This window comes from Alligator mississippiensis, chromosome 8 (genome assembly GCF_030867095.1).
Source record: "Alligator mississippiensis isolate rAllMis1 chromosome 8, rAllMis1, whole genome shotgun sequence".
NCBI lineage: Eukaryota > Metazoa > Chordata > Crocodylia > Alligatoridae > Alligator > Alligator mississippiensis.
The window spans coordinates 82,361,356-82,384,575 of NC_081831.1; the positions used below are offsets into that span (position 1 = coordinate 82,361,356).

Genomic DNA, 23,220 nt, shown 5'->3' on the forward strand with positions numbered 1-23,220 from the left:
AGTTACTGCACAGTCCGCATCTCGTGCAGACGTGCCCACTGTGCAAAAATATTTCTTTGTGTTAGTTTTAAACAGACTGCCCACTCATTTCATGCTCGGTCTTGTCTGGTGAGAGACGGGAAATAATCAATCCCTACTGATATTCACTTTCCCATTTATAAACCCTTCTCCTGCCCCTCCTCAAGTGTCTCTTTTCTAAGCTGAACAAGCCTGGCCTCTTCAGTCCCTCCTCATAAGAAGGCCCTTCTGTACCCCTCATTGCTGTGTTGACCTTCTCTGCACCTTTTCTACTTCTCTCTATCCTTTGCAAGGTGCAGAGACCAAACCTGGGTGCAGGATTTGAGGTGTGGACACCCCAGGGATTTACAAGGGGCTTCATGATCCTGTCAGCCTCATGGAGGGTGGGGGTCAGTGCAGTAGCGTCAGTGCTGTCTACCCAGGTTCAAGAAAGTGAGTGTGGAAAGCACTTGATAAACAGTTTGAGTCCACATGATGAATCATCAAACCAATCCCTGCTGACTCTTACAATGAGAGCAGTGACTGACACCACAGCTTATTCCAAACCAAATTTTGGCACTTACTCACTTGTTTCTTGAGATTCAGCTAAGCCTGATGGTTGAAAAATCCTTGTGCTGTGACTTAGAGTGGTCCCAAGGGGAAGTGATTGATTATAAAACACGTGGACTGCGGGAAACTCTCCAGTGCTAAAAAAACCCAACACTCTGGCTGATCTGAGCCAGCACACGACTGCCGGCAGAAGGGAGGCAGCACTCCTGTGTGGGGCATGCACTAAGGCACATGACAGTTCCCCAGGTAAGATTTTTTGTTGCTGTTTTAAGATACTGGCCTTGCATTGCCATATACCTTGTTGTTTGCTTTTAGTGCATTTTGCAAACGTGTGTGTGTGTGTGTGTGTGTGTGTGTGTGTGACAAACCACCATGGCTCTGTCTGAAAAGTGCCTGCTTGCTCTATGTTTGGCATGGGAAAGTTGTGCTGAACTTTGTAGCTCTGCTAATGAGCAGGTGTGAACCCCACAGGTAATTATAGCCGGTGCTTTTCACACCACAGGGAATGCCTCTCTCTGCTGCTGCGCAGGGATCTGTACAGGCCAGGTGGGGTTTGCTTAGATCCTTACAGCTGATCATTCACCTTTGTGTGCCTGCCTCTCGTGGTTGGGCTGTCAGTGCCGCATGGGTCTGGCACCGTCCCGCTGTGCTTTATGAACAGCAGGAACACCTCTGTGCTGTGAGGTGTGTCCTATGGAGCCCCTTCAGCCACACACCTGCCTGGTGAGGTGTCAAGGGGATCGTTTCACTCACCTCTGAGATGCCATCCATTGCAGCACCCTGTGACCGGTGCAGCTGGGCAGGGAAACCCTTGGACCCAGCAGCAGCTAGAGAGCCAGAGCTGGGTCAGTGAATTGAGCAGGGAGGAAGACAACAGGATAGCTGGGTTTCAGGTCCTTTTCCCTGTATCTCAGGACTGGTTTGGCTTTCCTAGGTTGGTGAGTCCCGTTCTTGTGCTGAACTTCCTGACTCTCATTCATCAATGGATGTGAGCCTCACTGCTCGTTATGTCTGGTGTGCGTCACGCTGCAGCGTGTCCTTTCACAAGTCCTTTACTATGGGGATTGTTTCCAAGGACCTGCCTTCCACTCCCCATCACCTTCCCCTTCTGTGCTCTTCCACTGCATGGCACCATCTCCCTCTACTCATCCTAGCACTGAGAAATGCAACCTGCTTTATATTTTAGGCGCCTGATTTCCATGTTTCCAGCTTGTGCTGGCAGGGGGCACCGCCAAGCCAACCCCCAGTGGGAAGAGCTCGGTGCAGAAGGGTGACGTTCACCACAAAGAAGTGCCTGCCAGGGGCTGCTGAAGTCTTAATGCAGTGGATTTCTCTGCTGCTCTGTAGGGAGTGTCCCTGGGGCTGCGTTGCCCTGCTGAGCTTCTCTTCCACTCAAATTCGGCTGCTGAATGCTAGTCATAGAAACATAGAAAATGAGGGCTGGAAGGGACCTGCAGAAGTCACATCTAGTCCAACCCCCTGCCTGAGGCAGGATCAGGCCTGTCCAAACCAGCCCAGACAATCATCATTTAAACTCTACATAGGACAGCCATCAACCTTGACATAAGACCTGATCCTGCCAGAGGTAAAGCAGGGAAACCACGGCAGCCAACGTCCTGCTTCTGTGAAATGTCAACATACGCTCGAGAGATCCCAGGTACAGGCTGTGCTCCCACTACAAAGAAAGGCAACCCACCCCGCATCTGTACCCATCTGACCATAAGGACAACATCTGGCATCAGTCTGACCCTGAGCAGAAGGGCAAGGCCCTCGAGCCAGGATCCTCCAGCTTTAGTCCCAGCAGAAGCATTGGCCCAGCACAGCCAAGCCCCCAGCCTGGGCTGCAGCCAGCACCCAATGCCTCTGGGACGGTCTAAAAACACCCTGACATAGGTAGCAGAAAAGCAGGGGGTGAGTTAGGGCTCGGGTTCTGGAGGGAGACTTCAGGAGCAAAGTGAGAGAGCTGGCTGTACAGCACCGTAAGCCCCGTATGGAAAGCAGGTGGAAGGCAGGGTAAATCTGCTATCCTGCTTTATAGATTAGCTAAATGAAATATACAGCACATGTCTACATGTGCACTTTAATGTGCATTAGCACTGACAGTGCACCCCCTGAAACTGCCTGCCACCGACAGTGCCAGTGGCGCCCATGGGCAGTCACTGCTCGCCACCCCCCCACCGCTGGCGGTGTCTGCGGGTGATTGCCGACCACTTGCCAGAGCTCACCCCCTGCCATCCTCCTGCTGCCGACATTGCTGCAGCCGCCTGATGCATTAGCATCATCAAGTCCCCGCTCGACCTGCCCTCACCCCCACCAGCTTGCAGGAGCTACCTGCTCACCGCTGCCATGCTGCCGCCGCCACCGGCAGGCGGTCACTGTGCCCCCCCAGCCTTAGGAGGCACGAGGCATTCATGAGCATTAGCCTATTTTAATGCGCATTAAAGCATCACTAAAAACATGCTTTTTTAGTTAATGTGCATTACATTAGGCTAATGCATCACTTTACCCGTAGCATCCTTATAGGCTCGGCAGTGCTATGTTGGTTAGCACTATGGAAGAAAGAGACTTGGGGGTCATCATTGACCACAAGATGAACATGAGCCTGCAGTGCGATGCTGCGGCTAGTAAAGCGACCAAAACGCTGGCTTGCATCCATAGATGCTTCTCAAGCAAATCCCGGGACATCATTCTCCCTTTGTACTCGGCCTTGGTGAGGCCGCAGCTGGAGCACTGCGTCCAGTTTTGGGCTCCACAATTCAAAAAGGATGTGGAGAAGCTTGAGAGAGTCCAGAGAAGAGCCACGCGCATGATCAGAGGTCAGGGAAGCAGACCCTATGACGACAGGCTGAGAGCCCTGGGGCTCTTTAGCCTGGAAAAGCGCAGGCTCAGGGGTGATCTGATGGCCACCTACAAGTTTATCAGGGGTGACCACCAGTATCTAGGGGAACGTTTGTTCACCAGAGCGCCCCAAGGGATGACGAGGACGAATGGTCACAAACTACTACAAGATCGTTTCAGGCTGGACATAAGGAAGAATTTCTTTACTGTCCGAGCCCCCAAGGTCTGGAACAGCCTGCCACCGGAGGTGGTTCAAGCGCCTTCATTGAACACCTTCAAGAGCAAACTGGATGCTTATCTTGCTGGGATCCTATGACCCCAGCTGACGTCCTGCCCTTTGGGCGGGGGGCTGGACTCGATGATCTTCCGAGGTCCCTTCCAGCCCGAATGTCTATGAAATCTATGAAATCTATGAAAAACCATGGACATGTCTACATGTTTATTAATGTTCTTTAGGTAATGAGGTACTAGAAAAATGTGTGTTAGCCTGTTTTAATGTGCATTAGTATAGGGCATTTTTACACGTGTTGTGGGACGCAGTGCTGGGTACTTTCATTAGCAAGCCACCCTAGCTAAAAGTGCCAGCGTATCACATGTATTAGTGTCACTGTGAGTCCCCGTGCTGAAAAAAGTGACAGTGAGGCTCTTTGAACTAAAGCACACTGAACGTGTTTTATCTCAAAGCGCCCCGCCACCACTTTTTAGCACAGAGACGCCTGGTGATGCTGATCCGTGATGCAGAAGGCTGCTGGATTTCCAGCATGCTGGAGCAGGCTCCGTATACATGTATAGGAGCCCATAGTTTTTTTGTGGTGCTTTAACATGCATTAAAATAGAATAATGCACATTGAAGTACACATGTAGACATGCCTGGTGCTCTTTAGTTAATGGACATGGAGACAGGTTAATGCACATCTCACAGTGAGGGTATTAGATTTCATGAGCATTAACTAAAGCGCATGAATGCATGTGTAGATGCTCCCACAGAGAGGGTGAGCACAAGCAGTTGTGAAGCCACGTTCCCCTCATCAGGTGCTGTGGAAGGACATCACGGATCCGGGGCTGAGCGGCGTGGGAGACAAGGGTACAGCAAGTGGGAAACCAGGAAGGACGGACAGCGCTGGGAGCAGCAAAGCGGCCAAGACCCAAGAGCGGCGCAGGACGTGTCACACAAGCTAATCCAGGTACTGGGACAAGACTCGGTATCCCCTGTTCAGCTCACACGTAATCCAGTCCACTCCAGGGGCCCTTTCTTGCACAGTTTCCTGTTCAAACTGGGGTTTTTTAGACATTTTTCCTGCCTGAAGACAGCAGCCCTGAGGCCAGGCAGAGAGAGTCCTGGGAGGCAGAAGTCTTCTGCCACCGGCATCTGGTTTGATTTCATAGACTTCATAGACATTCGGGCTGGAAGGGACCCCGGAAGATCATCGAGTCCAGCCCCCTGCCCAAAGGAAGGGCAGGAAGTCAGCCGGGGTCATAGGATCCCAGCAAGATAAGCATCCAAATGTGTCTTGAAGGTGTTCAATGAAGGCGCTTGAACAGCCTCCGGCGGCAGTCTATTCCAGACCTTGGGGGCTCGGACAGTGAAGAAATTCTTCCTTATGTCCAGCCTGAAACGGTCTTGCAGTAGTTTGTGACCATTCGACCTCGTCATCCCTTGGGACACTCTGGTGAACAAACGTTCCCCTAGATACTGGTGGTCCCCCCTGATAGACTTGTAGGTGGCCACCAGATCACCCCTGAGCCTGCGCGTTTCCAGGCTAAAGAGCCCCAGGGCTCTCAGCCTGTCATCGTAGGGTCTGCTTCCCTGAGCTCTGATCATGCGCGTGGCTCTTCTCTGGACTCTCTCAAGCTTCTCCACATCCTTTTTGATTTGTGGAGCCCAAAACTGGACGCAGTGCTCCAGCTGCGGCCTCACCAAGGCCGAGTACAAAGGGAGAATGACGTCCCGGGATTTGCTTGAGAAGCATCCATGGATGCAAGCCAGCATTTTGCTCGCTTTACTAGCCACAGCATCGCACTGTAGGCTCGTGTTCATCTTGTGGTCAATGATGACCCCCAAGTCCCTTCCGTCCATAGTGCTAGCCAGCGTAGCACTGCCGAGCCTATAAGGATGCTGCAGGTCTTTCCTCCCAAGGCGGAGAACCTGGCATTTGTCAGTCCGTGCCGCTCTGCAGCAGACGTCAGCTGGACGCTCATTCATGCAGCCCCAGGCATCTTCTCTTAACGTGACACACTGGGCGGGTGAATTCGGGGAAGAGCTCAATACCCGTCACAGAAGCCAATCGGCTCTGGCACCTGGGGCTGATTAGTAGCAGTCTGTAGGCCAGGATGCTGTAGGACGGCAAATCCCGAGTTTGCGTCATTGGAGCCAGTACAGGGCCGACAACTTTGTAATGTCTTTTATTTTTAGCGTTGAATGTGTGTTTCTAATAAGCCCTGCCTGCTCAGGTCTCAGCACCGGGGGGTGGAGATGCTCCCATTTCACAGAGCTCCTGGGGGCAAGTGGAGTCCTGCAGCGTAAGCTGCCACGACTCTCAGACTCCGGGAATCCACCTCTGCTTTCCATCCGGCCAAAGTTTGCAGGAGTCCTTGAGGCAGCTCCCATCCTCCCCGCAGACTCTTAACAGGCTTGTTTTCCAGATCCCGAGGCTTTTTGCCCAGATCTCCAGGCCACCCCCATCGCGACGCTTGAGGGGACCCTCTTGGTGTCCCTTGGACCCCTTCCCACATGCTCTGAGCCAGTCAGGACATGAGACATTTGCCCTCTTATGCATGTCTTCCTTGGAAATTTCCTTCATCTAACATCAAGGATTTGTTTAAAAACAAAAAAAGCCCTGAAAGAAAACAAAGGGTTTTTTTCTTTGCAGTTCTCAGCCACCAAAAACTGAGATTTTTTTTCTAATTGAAAGCATACAATTTGGATGGAGCGGACCAAAGATTCAGCAGATGCAGTTGCCAAAAACCAGCCAGCATTTCGTTGTCTCCAGGTTTCCCCTGGGACCCTGAGCCAGGGGCCCTCATGCCAGAAGTGCTCGTTTCGATGCCAAGTCCGTGGCCTGTTTCATGTTTGCATGAGTGACCGGCGCCCAGGGAGCCGGTGCTCGTCCTGATTCAGGGTTTCTCTGGAAGCTCCCGGGTAGACTCTGCTGTGACCACAGATAATGATCACTTCCGATTTAGTGCTGTCTTAGTCAGAAACTATTTGGAACGGAGCCAAGTCCATCCTCGTTGCTAAATTCATTATGAAAAGCCTATGGGGAAATGAATAATCTGTGGTTGATCAAAGATTAAATGCTTGCAGAGTGGCTATCTGTGCTTATCACACATCAAGCTGTCCTTCAGCTCGTAGCTCATCCTGAAAACTTTATAACTCCGCTTGTTTTCTAGCCTACTGCTCCTCCGGCCAAATACACAGTCTCCGGGGACCGTCGCATGGAAATGGGTGTCTGGTGGATCGCCGTGGTCTCCCCTCTCCTGCTTTGGTGCTGCGAGGGATCCTCAGCTCACCAGCTCTCAGGTAAACTGGGTGTTGGTGCTTGGGGCATGCTTTTGCCTAATGTATATGGCAGATGCATCTTCCTCTGGCCCGGAGAGTGGCCAGACCCCTCCGGACGAGTTGACCTGCCTCTTGCGAACTGCGGGGCTGGGGGCTGTGCTTAGGGACCTTTCTCTAATGGGAAGTTTGCAATGAACTTCAAAGCGGCGACCGGGCTGCCAGGTTGATGCACTGCAGATGCACCGCACAGAGCCGCGGCGTTCAAGGCACTCGGGGCCTCTGGTAGGAGCGCTTGCAGCCGTGTCCCGAGCACAGGTCGAGCCCCAGGGAGGAGAAGGGAGGTGGGCTTTCAATGCACATCATCTGGGTGCCGTGGACTCCTTTGAACAGTGCCCGGCCTCCCCTACAGCGCCAGCAGCTCCTGCTCGGCACCTTCTTAGGGGGGGACCCCTGCTCTCACCTGCATACACGACTTTCCTCCATAAGATGTGGCTTTAGGACTAGCTCCTTGATGCTCCCAGCCTGCTGTGACATGGCTTCCCCCAGCTCCGTTTCCTTCTCTCCCTGCAAACGCTGTACCTGCCTTCCTGTGGTGCTGCCTAATGAGCCAGGGGATGGCTAATTGGCCCTGTCTCCCAGCAGTGCTAATTAGCCTGCCTGCAATGGCAGGAAGGAGTTGGTCCGGGGGGTCCTAGGAAAGGGGCCGTGCCCCGTGCGACAGGAAAGTTGAGCGCCCACAGGCCAGGCCTGTCTGCCCTAGGGGAAAGTTTCCTTCCTGGTCCTGAGACCGTCCAGCCAGGAGCTGCTAGGTTTCCCCACGTTGGCTGGAGCATCCCTGCATCCCAGGCAAGACCCGCAGCCTTAGCGGTGGCCACCGTCTCAGTGTCTCAAAAGGCATATGAGATGGCATCAAGGACCGCGGATGCTGCTGCCCTCAGGCTGCTTTCGTGGCAAAAAGCATTGCAGATGCTTTGGGAGGTCTGCGGGGCCCTGGAGATCTCCATTTCCGAGGGGCTGAGTTATTCAGCAGATGCCTGGGTTTATTCCAGGGTTGGGGGCCCCAGGAGACGGCAGGACCCCCACAGCATGCACCTCGCTGGTTCTTGCCCGTAGCAGGTCTGGCCGCTGGCAGGGTTACTGGGGGAAGCTGAAAGCCTTGAGCTCCAGCCTCGAGCACCGTCGCTACGGGCTGAGCCCAGAGCAGTTAAACTCCGGAGTGAAGCCCACTGCCAGGAAGGCTTCAGCGCCAGCGAGTAAATTATGCTCTCATTGCACCCGAAGAAGCCAAAATTGGTATCCTGGTTCTCGGGGTGGTGCCGATACAAAAAAAAGAAAAGGAAAAAGGATCTAAGACATTGCAAAACTGACTCTGGTTTAACCCGGCAGAGCTTGAAGGGCTGCAACCGTCTTAATTAGAGCAGCAGGCATTCTCGCGGATGAGCTGGGCGCCTGGGAGACCGATGGATGCAGTCCAAAAGCTCCTTTCATTTTAAAGCAATGGTTAGCTTCATAATGAAGTACGCTTTAAAAATGATACTTTAATAAGAGCCAGGCTGAAAAATAGCAGGAAGGTATTTTCTGCAGCAGGACGTGCCCCAAATCCAAACAATGCCCGTTTGTGTCCTGACTTACCGCGGCGCGTAGCTCCCTTCTCCCGCGTCGGACAAAGATCCACTGTGCTAAGAAGAGTAGCTCGGGCGAGATGAGCTCCTGGTCGCTGACACCGGACAGCCACGGCACGTCTTCCTGACGGACATAAGTCTGAGCAAATCGTCCCGTGCTGATACTCAAGCTGGATGGAGTGTTTGCAATTAAGTGGGCGTTGCAGGTACGCAGGCACGCACATGTCCGGGAAGGAAGACAGCAGTTCTGCATGGCTGCTAAACACTTTGAACCGAGCCCAAATAGTCTGTTTTCACCCCAGACGCAGTTGCGTGTTTATAGTGGTACACCGAGGCCCCCAACCTGCCTCATGCAAGCCAGCTTCGGAGACTGCCGCAGCTAGACAGTGACCGGGAACCAGAACATGGTGTCAATTAAGAAACCTTTGGACTTTTTTTAGTCTCTTTAAGTTAACTGTGTGTTTTTTCTGCCTGTTTCCCCCACTTCAGTCGACCCCCCACAAGATCTTCAGATAGTCGACCCTGGACTCCTAGGCCATCTCTACATGCAGTGGAAGCCCCCGCTTTCCCTGGAGGCCTCCCACCAATGTCCAGTAACGTACAAGCTAAAATACCGCAACGCCGGCGATACGGACTGGAAGGTGAGATAAGGCGCAGCCCAGCGACGTGCAGGGTGTTCCCGTTGCTTCCTCTTTATTTCACCCATCGATTTTTCTCTTTAAGTGAATGGTGAGCAGATGTTAGGATAGCGACAGCTATTTGCTGTGACGGAGCCGAGCGCCCGGGAGCTGCTGCAGGGTCCGACTCTGCCCCGAGTAACCCCACCATCGCTCTGCAGGGCCCCTTCCCGTCTTTGCAGGGCTGCTCCCAAGCTGCATCATGCTCTACCGCTGCTACTCGGCCGGGCCCCACGCGAGCCGTTGGCGTTGAGCAGCAAGGCACAGCAAATCCCCAGGGATTTGTGGCGAGCAAACTCCCATCCATAAAAACAAAGCTCCGGTGCAATGCACCCCGATGGCTAGAGATCAGCCACGTGGGTGAGGCGCTGTTCACGGCTGCACGAAACACTGGCCGCGAAATAAAAGACAAGCCCCGATGACAGGAGCAGCTGCCGGTGGTGAGCTAACGAAGCACTCGTGGCTCAGGAGTCGTGGTCTGAATTCACGGTGCTACAGGCCTCATTGCTCTGATTTTAACTTGGCCTTGCACTTAAGTCAACCTCACTTGTTCAGGTTTAATTACAGGAAGGCCGGTGTTTTCCCTGAATCTCCACTGATGTTCCTGCCAGGGTCAACCCAAAATTGGGCATCACAGCACAAGTCAAGAACAAGTGTTGGGCACCCAATGATAGGTCAACCCTGCGCATGAGTTGCATGCTATTTTATGGACTCAAAACTCGTGGAAGAGGTGATATCTTTTATTACACCGACTAGATATTTGCAAACAAATTATTTGATTTATTTGCAAGCTTTTGGGCGCGCTCACCCTTCATCAGGCATAGGAGAGAGCGGAGATTGTAAAAGTTCTTCTAGGGAGAAATGAAAACGAATGAATTCATATGAATTTTCATTTCTACCTAGGCAGACTTTTACAATCTCCAACACAGCACGAGGCGTGAAGGGCAACATAAAGCCCTGAGATTTATCATTGTTTTCTCTGTCTCAACCCAGGTTATCTTTACTAAGAAATTAAAATACGGAGACAATTTTGACCTCAACCGGCCAGTGGAAGCAAAGGTGCAGACGCTGCTGGAAGGACCCTGTGCCAATGGATCGGAGGTGCAAAGCGAATGGACTCACGCCAGCTTCCAGCTTCCTTTGCAAGGTTAGGAGCGGGCAGCATCCCAGCCTGAAAGCACGCATCTAACCCGCCAGTGCTGGACTGACCATCCCAGTATACAGTCGGCGCCGCCCCAGTAACACTGCACCCCCTGAGCTGCGGTGGACACCGCGTGCCCTGTCCAGCTCCCAGAGCGGGGGCAGATGCCGCTTTTGTTGGGGGGGAAACTGTTCTGTCCTGCGACAATTTGCAAGCATACAGATGCACACGGTCTCTGTCCAACGCAGCCAAAATGCATGGGTTAAAGAGCGCGTTGTTCTCCACTCGTGTCGGCCCTTTCTGGGTTAGGAAACTGGTGTTGGCTCTGGGAGGGTCGCGGTCTTGCAGCTCGCAAGCCCCGCAGCTCAGCCTCAGGGGCTCGGTGCTCTTCCTCATATCCATTTCTGCTGCTCTGCCCCACTTATGCCCTATGGTTCCCCGCCAGCGCCCCAAAGTAGCAGTCGTACTCCTTTAGCCTACACAGTGGCTTTAGCCAGCGTCCCTGAAACCCTCGGCAAAGCCTCCCAGAGCTCCCGGCAGAATCCGAAACAGCAGGGTTGGAGATGTGCAACTTGCAGCCTCTTTCAGCGCGTGGGCAGTCAATCAATTGCTCTCTTAATGCAACGTGCAGGGGTGTTGGGGGGGGTCTGGGGCCTCCCCGGGGCCCATGAGGATGTTTCTTTGAACGGGGCCTCCTGGCCACTACAGTTGTCGTCTCCTTCCCGTGTCACAGGCGCGCTGGAGTCGCGGATCCAGGACTTCCGCTGTGTCTACTACAACTGGGAGCATCTTCGCTGCACCTGGCAGCCGGGCCGGCAGGCGCCTCCCGGGGCCCGTTACGAGCTGTATTATTGGTACGTACCATCCCGGCGGGCAAGCGCGTGAGCTGGGGTGCTGCGTCCCATCCGTGCCCCGGATAAACGTGCATCGCTGTCCAAACCATCCTATACAAGGACGCAGCCTGGAGAGCTCAGCTGCTCCGTCCCGTTACTCACGGAGCCCAGACGCGAGTCTCTTGGGAGTCTAGGCCTGTCCAACGTGCTAATGCTTGTTCCTCCTCTGCAATCCAGCTGCTCAACATCCCTAAAATCTCTCGTACAAGGAGCTGGGCCATGAGGGTGCAGCAATGCCGGCCCTTGGGGGTGGGCTCCATGCACACCAGCTCCTCCTGCCAGTCCCTTTACCCCACTGAACATCCTGGTCCTGGGAACAAGAAAAAGGTCAAGCTTTTGGTTTGAAACCAAAGTAAATGGGTGCAATGCAGAAATGAGCTGCTGACAAGTCCGAGCTTTTAACTTCTTCCTGTAACTTGGACATCAGAGAAAGTTCCTGATGTATTTTATAGCAGCCACGTCATTTTGGCAAATCTGGTAAAACACAAGCTCGGCAAACACCCAGTTTCTAAAAACATAATATTTTAGCAACAGAAAGCCCAAAGGCTACTTGGAAAATGTGACCCAGGCGTGGAAACGAGTCTTGGCCAGTCCTCAGCACAACGGCTTGCAAACGGGGGGTGGGTGGAGGCGCGTGGGGCGAGGCCGTGACGCCGTCGCCTCTCGGCGCGGGGGCCAGCGGGCAGAGAGGCCGTGCCCGGCTCGGGCAGGCAGCGCCGGGCTGGATGTCGTGCCGGCCGCATTCGGGAACCAAGGCGTCACGGGGACTGCAGCGTTTCCAGCAGCTCGGTGAGCCCCGTCTCAGCCGCCGCGGCCTGGCACCACCAAAGCGGCCGACAGGCCCAGACTCTGGCAAGCCAAGGATGTGGGCTCACGGATGTACTGTGCGTGTCCAGCCCTGACAGCCCGCAGGAGAGCTGGGCAGCTGCACAGCCCAAGCTGTTTTCCATCATGCTCAGTTTTGCTGCATAAATAAATGACATCTGCTATGAAGGACTGTGCGCAGCAAACGCCTGCAACCTCAGGGGACTGGTCCGAAGGCCAGGCGAGCCCGGCCAGCCCTGCAGAGCGCGGGGTGCACGGCACGCTTTCGGGGGTACCTGACAGCCTCTCCCTCCCATGCATCTAGGTACGCCGGGCTGGGCGACCTGGCGCAGTGCGCTGACTACATCTGGACGCGGGGGAAGACCACGGGCTGCCAGCTGCTGAACCTGAGGCAGGCGGAGTACCTGGACATCAACATCTGCGTGAACGGGTCGGCGGAGCCCGCGCAGCTGCAACCCTCCTACTTCATCCTCCAAATTAAGAACCTAGGTGAGGCGGGCGGCTCGGCCCGGCCGTTGTTACGGCTGCGGTGCGGGCACGGAGAGAGACAGGGCCAGAGGAGAGGCTGTAGCGGGTACCTTTGGTAAACCACCTGCTCGTTTGCCCCCGTGGTTGCAGGGAGGCACAGGCATGCCCACGCGAGAGGCTTTGCACGGTGCAGGGGGTCACACTCTGGCCTCTCAATGACGGGACTGGAGCAGCTGCTGGAGGAAAGGGCCACGAGCAGGTGTTGCGCGCGGTTGATAGCGGGGCAGCTCTGACCCAGAAGTTCCTAAACCCCCAATGCTGGAGGCTGCGGTGGGGTAGTAGGAAGGGGTGGACAGTGCTGGACATGCCCCGTTCACCCTCCCCCTCAAGCAGACCAAAGGTCTGACCCAGCCCAGGGCAGTTCCCATGTCCGTATAAGAAGACAGTGGTGCCGCGCCGATCCGGTCGGCGGGGCGAGGTCCACCCCCTCGGATCCACGAGGCGATGAACAATAACCATAACTTTGCCATAACACGCGTGAGGGGTTAAGGATGCACGGTGCTCTGAGCAGGAGAGACGTGCCGGGCCGAGGGAAAGCGGCCCGCCTGGAGAAGCAGCTGGTTCGTGTCTCTCCTAAGGGCCACGGTCAGAGGAGGGTGTGGATGTTTCTGCAGAATTACCTCTGAGACATAAGCGCTGGCTTAGCCACAGCGTGGAGGATGCTGCAGGATGCCGTCAGCCTGCCTGCTGGTCCCAGCGTGTCCTCGCCGTCCTTCAAGGACGGTGCCTGCCTCCCGACCGGAGCAGATGAGTGTAGGGGTATGAGCATCACATGTGGGGTCAGACCAAAGGGCTGTCTGCGAGCATGACAAGTTGCAGATGCCTTCAAGGGAAGCAGGACACGTGCTAGGAAGCGTGCTTTATCCTCCCGCCAGGCCCCTCGAGCCTCGTAGTCTGGCTCCGAGAGCGGCAGGAGCGGATGGTGGAGGGGGGAGCACCAAACCGGGCATAGTCAGGGTGATCCATCCCCTATTAAAGAGGCCAGAGGACACATCTCCAACCCTTCATTTCCACAGCCGTTAACAGACCTGTCATGCAGGAATTTATCCAGTCCCCTTTTGAACCTGGCCGCGCGCCTCCTGTGGCAATGAGTTCCATGAGTGAACAACACGTTGCTTTTGAAAAAGCACTCTCTCTTGTTAGTTGTAAGCCCATCTCTTACCTAATTTCACCTCGGTGACCGCAAGAGCAGGGCAAGCCGGAGCCAACGTGCAGGCTCTGTGCCGGTCTCACGTGCAGGCCCTTCCACTTCGGCTGCAAGCGTGTTTGAAGGAGGCACGACCTGCAGCAAACTGGGTTTCGGAGCAAAGCTCCAGCCGGAGCTAAGTTCAATGCTTCTCTCTGTCTGGCCTCCGCTCGGGTCAAGGTCACGGAACGGGTTTCCATGAGACAAGCATGCTCCGTAACGAGCTGTCCTGGGGGAATGAGCTGACGGGTTCCCATGGACTGGACTGATTGCTTATCATTATTTCTTCTAGTAAAACCTCCTCCTCCTGAACGGCTGGCGCTTTCCATGTCTGCTTCCAAGGAAATCCATGTGCAATGGAGCTCTCCAGAAGGAGGAACCCCCGCCGAGTGCCTGGAGTACGAGGTGCAGCTCCAGGGCTCGGACGGCCACGCGGACGCTGCCTGGTCGGTAGGGATCACGCTCGTGTTTACGGCTCGACCACCCGACAGCAGGTTCCAATTAGGGAAAGCGAAGGGAGGGGTAATTAAAGCCAATTCCTGGCTTCCCAGCCCAGCTGGGAAAGAGGGTGAATGCTGCAGCTGAACACGTCACCTGGCCCCCGTCCTGCATTATTATTTACTCAGCTGGGTAATGGGATGGTGCATTAGCTGATGCTGATGCCGTGTGGTGCAGGACAGGGTGGGTTCCTGCTCTGGGTGGTCAAGAGCAGCTGGGCCTCCAGGCCCAAGTTATGCTGAATGTAGACAGACGTTATCACAACAGGGCATGTTCACATGTGCGTGTTGTCTTCCCAAGAGGTCCGGCGGCATAGAGCGGCTCGTGAGCATGACAGCGGCAGCAGAGCCTGCCCATGCAGGTCTCTGACACGTCGCTGTGTCCACGGTGTTGCCTGGCTCCAAGCAACCTTTTCACTGAAATCCCCAGAGCATTTGGTCCGATGAACCCATAGCACCGATTTCTGCGCAGACCTAGCTAGGCAGCAACGTGTGGGCAGCATGCATTGCCTTGTGCATTGCTCATGTGCAGATGCATGCCTTATCAGATGCTGAGTAGTAGTTCGTTTTATGACAGTCCCCACTAATTAGCAAGAATAAGTGGTGGGTACGATCTTTCACGTGGCATGAAGACCCTTTTTTTTGTCAGTCGTTTCATGCCTTTCATCAGATGACCAGCCTGGGGTTTATCCCCGATCACTTTAAAAACAGAGATGGAGTTCGGGTTTGCAGAAACGCTGGATGGAGCCAGAGCTATGTGCTGTTACCTGACCCTCCCCTTGTATCCTCTTGCTTTGCAGTCTGCGTCCACGCAGCTGGAGACTGCCTTTGTCTTCTCCCAGGCCAATGGGACTCGCTTGTCCTGCGTCCGCGTCCGCGGGAGAACAAACATCTTCTGTGCCGACCAGGGCTTTTGGAGCGACTGGACGCAGGAGTGCTTTTATGGTGAGAGACGTGGGTCCTGGCAGCAATCCTTAGCGGTCCCGAGACCTGCAGATCCGGCTCAGAGCTGGTTTTGCGGTGCCGAAGCACATTGCAAATATGGGCTGCATCACCCTCACCCATCCCCTGCCCCGCTGGGAAGGGGGAACTGCCCTGTTATGGCCACAGAGCCTGGCCTGGAGCAGGGGGTCGCGGCGTTGTTGAGCTGGGAGCTCAGACAGCGGAGAACCAAGGAGCGAGAGCTTCCCTGGGTCCGGCTCCATGCAAGCTTCCTCTTGGTCTCCCTGTGGCATGAAACCGTTCGCATGAAAGCTGGATGGAAACCAGCGCTAGAGTTGTGACACATGGTCAAGCACTGACTTTGCAGCTGGTTGGCTCTCGTTATAGCTGGAGAGTCGTTTTTCCAGTGTGACAATTGGCACATGCGGACGGTCTAAATGTATTGCACAATTTACCAGTTAATTGTGTCATAATGACTTGCGGCTTGTGGGCAGTCTATATTTACTGCTCATTGAAGCTGTGAATTGTGTAATGTATGCAACATGTAGCGGGGGCCTTAGACATGAATGAGGTTGCTCCACAAGGCAAGGGAGCCCGCCGCTGCTCTGGTTTGCACCCCAAGGCCGCTGCTGCAGGCGCGGGGTAGCAGGCTGGGCAGGTGCCGCCTCGGGCACGATGGAGGACTCCCTTCCCCTCACCTGGGAGCCCCTCTGCATCACCTGGCCACCTGCACCCGGCTGCGGGGCGTGCAGCGAGGGGCACTTCAGATCACTGGGCAACGCGCAGACGGGGGGTTATTGCCTTTCTCCCAGACTGGGAAGGCAGAGTCTGTGCAGGCAGACAAGGACCTCGGGGCAGGTTGAGCAAGCAAAGCCTTTGAGGAAATAAAAGCTGTGAGGCAGCACTGGTGGGAAACCCCTAGCCCCGGGGCAGTGGCTGGATGAGTGGAGGCACGTAGCAGCTTCGCTGCTGCACGGGGACTTTGCCCACCTGACTCTCCCGCCCGCGGCACACTGCACAGCTAACTCCCTTCCCTTCAGCTCACCCACCGTCTGGTGGGCGGAGGCGGAGGCTGCTGGCCACGTTCTGCAGTGCACAGCAGGCCCCTGCTCCAGGGCATCTATGGTTGCAAAGGTAGACGGGGAAAGTGAATCAGCCGTCCTGCTCGCTGCCTCCCTTCCCTGAGGCCGTCCGCAGCATCGAGGGGAGCTGCCTCGCTCAGCAATGCGTGTGCAAGCAGCGTCCTCCCCCCGTGAACCAAGGCAGGCACAAAGGACTGTGGGGTGAGCGGGGGCAGGCGCGTTGCCCAGTGACCCCAGACGGCACTAAAGGCTTCAGCCGACCTGCCCTAAACTGGGGGGACCAGGTGGGCTGCGTGCCCTGCTGCGTGGCAGGTGCCGAACCCGATACGAGCTGTTTGTGCTCGGGTTGGATTCCTGTTTTTATGGAGCTGCCAAGGTGGGACAGAGGGCCGGGGTCTGCAGGGGGGCCTTTCCTTTCATTGAGCCAACCTCGGCGCAATGTCTGGAAGCTGGAAGTCTAACTTCCTTTAGTAAATAGATACTCCGGGCCCCACTTCTCCCTGGTCCATAGATGTGCATCCAGACTAACACCAGCCAGCTGACACCAGAGCAGCGGTGGGCTCCCTTGCCTTGTGGGGAAACACCATTAATGTTTTTTTTATAAAAGCTTCTTTTCCTTATGGAAATGAAGGTGGTGGAGGGTGGGAGGAGGGAGACCCAGCTCAGCAAGTTGCCGGCGTCTGTAGTTTTGCATTGAATAGAGTGCATGTCTGGATACCACGTGGAAGGACTTAAATATCTGGTAACATTCGTGTAATGCGGCCAGGATCCTGTAAGGACAGGGACAGGGATGGGGAATAATGCAAACGTCCAGGTGACCCTGAATCATCTTGCAGCCAGCACTCCCCCATCCCCTTGCAAGGCAATGTGACCCCTTTCCGAATGCAGGGATCCCTTCATCGTGCTTTGTGGCTTGTCTTCGTAGTGCCTAGGGAAGACGGAAAGCAACTATTCATCCTCGTTGCGGTCGTCTTGAGCTTCTTCAGTGTCATCCTGGTGATCGTCTTTGCTGTGCACCGCAAGAAGAGGTGAGTGCTAAGGCAGCCCCGCGCCCTCAGCCTGTTCTGGTGGGATTGAACAGTTAAAAAGGGAGCAAAGTCCATGTATCCGATAAGATGCTGCTGAATTTTGCTTCCACTGGCAGTGATCCAGGAGCAAGTTTGAGCCTGGGAATTGCCTGGAACAAGAGTGTGGCTTCCCAAACCAGCAACAGATACTAAATATGGATGTAAATAGTTGTCAGTGATCCACCCTGAGGCGTGTCACCCACTTTTTTGGATGCTTAGCAAGATGAGCTTGGCTGTTTCCGAGCAGGCTTGCTCCATAGATGTTTCTGGGAAAACTCGCAGGGTTTGAGGTGCAATGTCCTCAACTCTGGGGCAGATCCACCTGACGGATGTGTTGTACCACCGTGAATCGAGACTCTCTCCATCCATTTCAGTTCACCCGCAGAATGAAAGCTCGCACTTTGTCATAGTTTCATAGTTCATAGACGTTAGGGTCAGAAGGACCTGAGCAGATCATCAAATCTGACCCCCTGCTGCGGGCAAGAAAGGATGCTGGGGTCAAATGACCCTGGCTAGGTGATTATCTAGCCTCTTTCTGAAGACCCCCAGGGTAGGGGTGAGCACCACTTCCCTTGGAAGTTGGTTCCAGATCCTAGCCGCCCTGACTGTGAAGTAGTGCCTCCTGATGTCTAGTCTGAATCTGCTCTCCGTCAACTTATGGCCATTATAGCTAGTCACTCCTGGTCGTGCTGGGGGGAACAGGGACTCCCCCAATGCCTGCTGGTCCCCCCTGACTAGTTTGTAACAGGCCACTAGATCCCCCTCAGCCTTCTCCTGTGGAGGCTGAACAGGTTCAGGTCCCGTAGCCTCTCCTCGTAGGGCCTGCCCTGCTGCCCCCTGATCATGTGGGTGGCCTCCTCTGGCCCCTCTCCGTGCTGTCCACACCCCTCCTGAAGTGCGGCACCCAGAACTGGACGCAGTACTCCAACTGCAGCCTGACCAATATCACATAGAGGGGGAGGATCACATCCTTGGCTCTGCTTGAGGTGCATCTGTGGATGCACGACAAGGTGCGGTTGGCCTTCCTGACTGTGTCCCCACATTGGTGGTCCATGTTCATCTTGGAGTCTATAATGAGTCCAAGATCCTTTTCTGCCTCTGCACTGACGAGAAGGGAGTTCCCCAGCCTGCAGGTCTGCTGCTGGGTCTTCCTCCCCCGGTGCAGCACCCTGCACTTGTCAGTGTTTAAACCCATCCTGTTTTCATCCACCCACCCCTGTAATCTGTCAAGGTCCGATTGCAGCCTGTCCTCTCTTCTAGCATGCCCACTTCTCCCCACATCTTAGTGTCGTCTGTGAATTTGAACAAGGTGCTTTTTACCCCTTCGTCCAAGTCACTGATGAAGATGTTGAACAGTGCGGGTCCGAGGACCGAGCCCTGGGGAACCCCACTGCCCACAGCCCTCCAAGTCGAATAAGACACGTCCACCATCGCTCTCTGGGTGCGGCCCTCCAGCCAGGTAGTGACCCATCTCACTGTGTAGGTGTCGATGCCACAGTCCCCTAGTTTTTTAATGAGAATGGGGTGTCAAAGGCCTTCCTGAAGTCCAGAAAGACTACGTCCACTGCTACCCCTGTGACTAAGGATGTTGTGACCTGGTCATAGGAGGCCACCAGGTTGGTCTGACAGGACCTGCCTCGAATGAACCAATGTTGGTTGCCCCTGAGCATACACTCCCCTGCTTGCCCCTCACAGATGTGCTCCTGGATAATTTTCTCAAAGAGCTTCCCCAAGACCAAGGTAACACTAACAGGCCTATAATTTCCTGGGTCCTCCTTCCTCCCTTTTTTGAAAATGGGGACCACATTGGCCCTTTTCCAGTCCTCTGGCACCTCGCCAGAGCACGAGTGCTCGTAAAACTGTGCCAGGGGTCCCACAATGACCTCTGCTAATTCCCTCAGCACTATGGGGTGGAGATCGTCAGGACCTGCTGATCTGAACACGTCCAGTCCCTCCAGGAGTTCCCTGACTAGGTCCTCTCTGACCCTGGATGTGCCTCCCCTGGGACCATCAGGGATCCTGGTGGGGGGGGATGACCTGGTCCCTGCTCAGAAAAATGGAGGCAAAGAAATTGTTTAATAGGTTAGCTTTGTCATCTGGTGAGATACCAGATTTCCTAGCGTGTCCTGCAGAGGCCCCACGTTACCCAGAACCTTCTTTTTACCCCCTATGTATTTAAAAAAGGATTTCTTGTTATCCTTGATCCGGGTCACTAGTCCCAGCCCCATCTCCGCCCTGGCCTTCCTGACCTACAGTCCCGAGCACCGGAGGTGTAGTCCTCCCTGGGGATGGCCCCTCCCTGCCATCGGGTGTATGCCCCCTTTTTGGCTTTGAGATGTTCCTGGATTTGCACTTCTTTAAAGCTTTTTGTACATGAAATCAAACTTCAAACACAAATTTGATGCCGAGACAGTAAGTATGCCTGCTGGGGAACAAATGAACAGAGGAATACATCAGCTAGAGCTCGCTGCAACGGGTCCAGCGGAGAAGCTTTCTCCGAGAGGCCCCGGGCAGCGTCCGTAGAACAGAACAGGCCCATCACGTGCACGTTCTTCGTGTTCGTACTACGTGCATTTTACACAAATTTTACTGTTGCTTTCAGAGCGCTAGCAGCAAAAAAACTGCAGCCGCCAACGGGATGCTAACGGCGCCAGCAGGACCCCAGCACAGCTCGTGGGATGGACAGCTCGGAGGACCTCAGCCCAGAAGCAGACCTGAACTTTGTAAGTCCTTCAGAGGGCTTTTTTCTACTTTCTTCCCTTTACGATGCTGTCGTGGCATGAAAACGCGCGAGTCCCAGGAGCAGGTCGGAGGAGAGGAGCCTCTAAACTGACATTGGAGTCATTTCTTTTTAATAACGTGGCGAGGGTGGAAAAGCAGCCAGGGAAGGAGACGGGGAATGCTGCCAGCGGTTGTGCTTCGTGTTTTATAAGTCTCTGCGGAAACGTGGGTGGCGCAGTGGAGACGGAGGATGCACATTTGGATTCTGGAGGCTGTTGCGTGAAATGCTGTGGTGTCTCGATGCAACTGCCCGCTGTACAGCACGCTCCCCGACAGCTCCTCCGCCCCGTTCCCCGCACACCTGGTCTGCTCATAGCTTGCGTTGAAGCTCGGTGTTCACAACCCATTGCCCCGTGCCATCTGCCGCACCCCAGCTGTTTGCCACGGTGGATTTGGTGCAATTGGTTGCAACGCTGAACTGCCGGTTCATAAGCCAAATGGGTCCAGGCCTCCACTGCCAAAGGTCAGCAAGGGAGGAAGACCGGGCGCTGGACCTGGAAAGCAACGCTCTCCAAAAGGCTCCTAGAGCAGAAGGGCGCTCAGCCCAAAGAAGCATCCCACCGATGAAACGCGTGACCTGCTACGCGGAGTAGACATGCCGTAAGCATGATGCTCCAGTCATATCCGTCACCAAAGCTGGGGTGAATTCTGCAGAAATACATCCACTGCCTAACTGCGCCCCCCATAAATGAGTATCCCGGGGCAGGGTCTTTGCTGTCCGGTGAACGCATCTTCGGGCCCTGGTGTTCGCATCACGGTGGGGATTTTTCTCGAGGAGGGGAAAGCGGATCTGGTTGGTGGCGAGCTGAAATGCACGGCGCTGTGCTAATCCAGCCGGAAAAGGACCTTTCGCACCTCTTTGGAGGGCCATCGAGACATCCCAGGGCTGCCCAGGCTCCAAGCGAAAAGCAATTTGGGAAATGAATGAATACGGAGTGAGGCAAAAGCTCGCAGGCGGTGCACAGGCTGGACAAGGAGGATGCCATGGTATTTGCTGATCGAGTTTTAAACCTGAGCCAGGACTGTGCCGGTGACTCACTTCCTTGACTGGGTGGTGAAGGGGTTGGTGGCCAGAGGCAGAAGGAAGGGTAGGGCTAAAGCCTGGAGCATAATTGCTTTTTAAATCAGTCAATAAGACTTATTAGCTGGCAGCGGAGGGACTGGCTGTGCAGGGTTGAGTCCTGTGACAAAGGAGGTGAAAGCAGATGTGGCGCCAGGGGTAGGATGAGAAACCGATCCCAGAGACGCCGTGTCCTGTACTGCGGAGGCTGTTTGGCTTCGGGACAGCTCTTAAACATGCTGACAGACCGCGCCGTGTCAGAGGAATGACTGCTCCAAAGTAAACACGCTACTTCCTTTCTTACTCTGCTCGTCGCATGTGAAACAGGTGAGCGTGCTAACGACGGGCTGGAGCCAGCCAGCTGGCACGCACGCCCAGGCATGAGGAGCTGTGCACGTGCACGGGAGGTGTACAGACAACTGGCAGGTGGGACACTGCCACTTTGCACGTGGCCGTTAGAGATGTGTTGCTTGTCGTTTGGGTGCTTAGACGGTCAACACGCTACTGCTATGGACAGACTGGGGCTAGACCCCGACTGGGCCGAGCGCTGCAAGAAGTTGCAGATGTGCCCTGCACATCGCTGGCAGACTAGCTCGTTAGCATTGTGTTCCCCCAGGGCTAATGAGTCCTGCCCGAGTGAGGTACATCAGCCTTTGTGGGCTGGCGGCTGGCGACACGTTCTGCACAGCCCAGGCTACGCGGGCATGCCAAAGGCAAAGGTGCTGGCACTGGCTCTGGATTTAACACGCTTCCCGGGCATGTGCACAGCCGTGCAATTGCTTCCATTCCTTTCCATTCATTTACCTAAGAGAAAAGACCAAGAAAACACGAGCCACAACCAATGTCAGGCAGCAGGTCTCTGACTCTCCCGTGTGATGCAGCCACACCAAGGAAGTCGCCACGACCTTTTGGAAGAACAAGTTTCACGACACAACTTAGCGTTCAAATGGGTCAGAAAAGCTAAATGCAGATTGCAAACACCTCCGAGCTCGGCAGTGTCCGGCTCAGGGGCGTTGACTCTCCTCTGATATAGTCTGGCTCTGACTCCTGCCGAAGCCCAGTGAAGAGACCCAAAATGCAGCCCTCCTTCATTAGTCTCAACATCAAGTATTGCACCTTCTGGACAGAAAAAAGGCGACGGTCTCTTAAAGATAATTTATCAGCATTGTTGCATCTGTTTCATTCCTGGTACTTCTGTTACTGCCTGGGTGTTTCCTTGCTACCCTAAGTTATCGTACATACTAAATTAATACACTAATTTCCCACAAAAAACAATGGCCAAATGCCTCAGAGTGATGTTCTTGTTGCACTGGGGAGGGGGGAACGCGAGCAGAGTCAAATAAGACATTTAGTAGCTGCCATAACGAAAAAAGAATATGGCAAATGCAAAAGGTTTCGTTGTGCACCCCTGCAGGTAACGCTCGCACAAACCTCCCAGGCCCGTGCCCATCCTTCGGGCATAACTAGACCTAAAGGACAGACAAAACGGCATGGGTCTGCAGTGCCCAAAGCCAGAGGCAACCCAGGAGACTCTTGAGAGGGCTGAGTTGAAGGAGGCAATCCCTGGACCAAGGTCCTCGTAAGGGGCCGAGTGGCACAGCTTCCTCTTTGCTGATTTACACCAGCTGAGAATATGATGCATCCTCCAAGGGCTAACCCACATAAGCCACAAGATGCTGGCCTTTGGAGGAGGGGGACATCAAGGCCATGGGGCATCGGGAGCAGACGGGGAAATGTAGGGAGCAAGGACACGGGGCGATGCAGCAGCCGTGCATTGCAGGGCGCTCTCCTGCCCTGCGCAGGGCACCGAGGAGGGCTCCTCCCTCTTCCCCCTTTCCGATGCAGCCACACGAAGAGCCTGGATCTTGGAGCCAGGGCAGGGCAGAAGGCAATGCAGCCCCCCTCCCACTCGCTGGGGGTGGGCAGGAGGTATAAACCCCTCTCCTGTCCCGCACACTTTTGTCACAGCCCGGACCCCAAACAGCTTCCTGCTGGAGAAAGGGCAGGTGCGGCCG

The 23,220-nt window shown here is 54.8% G+C and overlaps 1 protein-coding gene across 3 annotated transcripts; it reads left to right on the forward strand.

The window, feature by feature from the left end:
* Positions 1-557: 557 nt before the first annotated feature.
* Positions 558-22,480, forward strand: IL13RA2 (interleukin 13 receptor subunit alpha 2). Of its 3 annotated transcripts, XM_014601589.3 has the most exons (12): positions 558-813; positions 2,112-2,224; positions 4,438-4,589; positions 6,796-6,925; positions 9,016-9,167; positions 10,197-10,350; positions 11,078-11,198; positions 12,367-12,551; positions 14,069-14,226; positions 15,074-15,218; positions 17,223-17,325; positions 19,967-22,480. In XM_014601589.3, the coding sequence occupies exons 2-12, from the start codon at positions 2,197-2,199 to the stop codon at positions 20,007-20,009; spliced, it is 1,371 nt and encodes a 456-aa protein (XP_014457075.2). In that variant the 5' UTR covers positions 558-813; positions 2,112-2,196; the 3' UTR covers positions 20,010-22,480. The 3 variants fall into 3 exon arrangements, with proteins under 3 accessions (XP_014457075.2, XP_014457082.2, XP_006260087.3); XM_014601596.3 differs by lacking the exon at positions 2,112-2,224 and having other exon boundaries at positions 559-813; XM_006260025.4 differs by lacking the exons at positions 2,112-2,224; positions 4,438-4,589 and having other exon boundaries at positions 559-813.
* Positions 22,481-23,220: the final 740 nt, after the last annotated feature.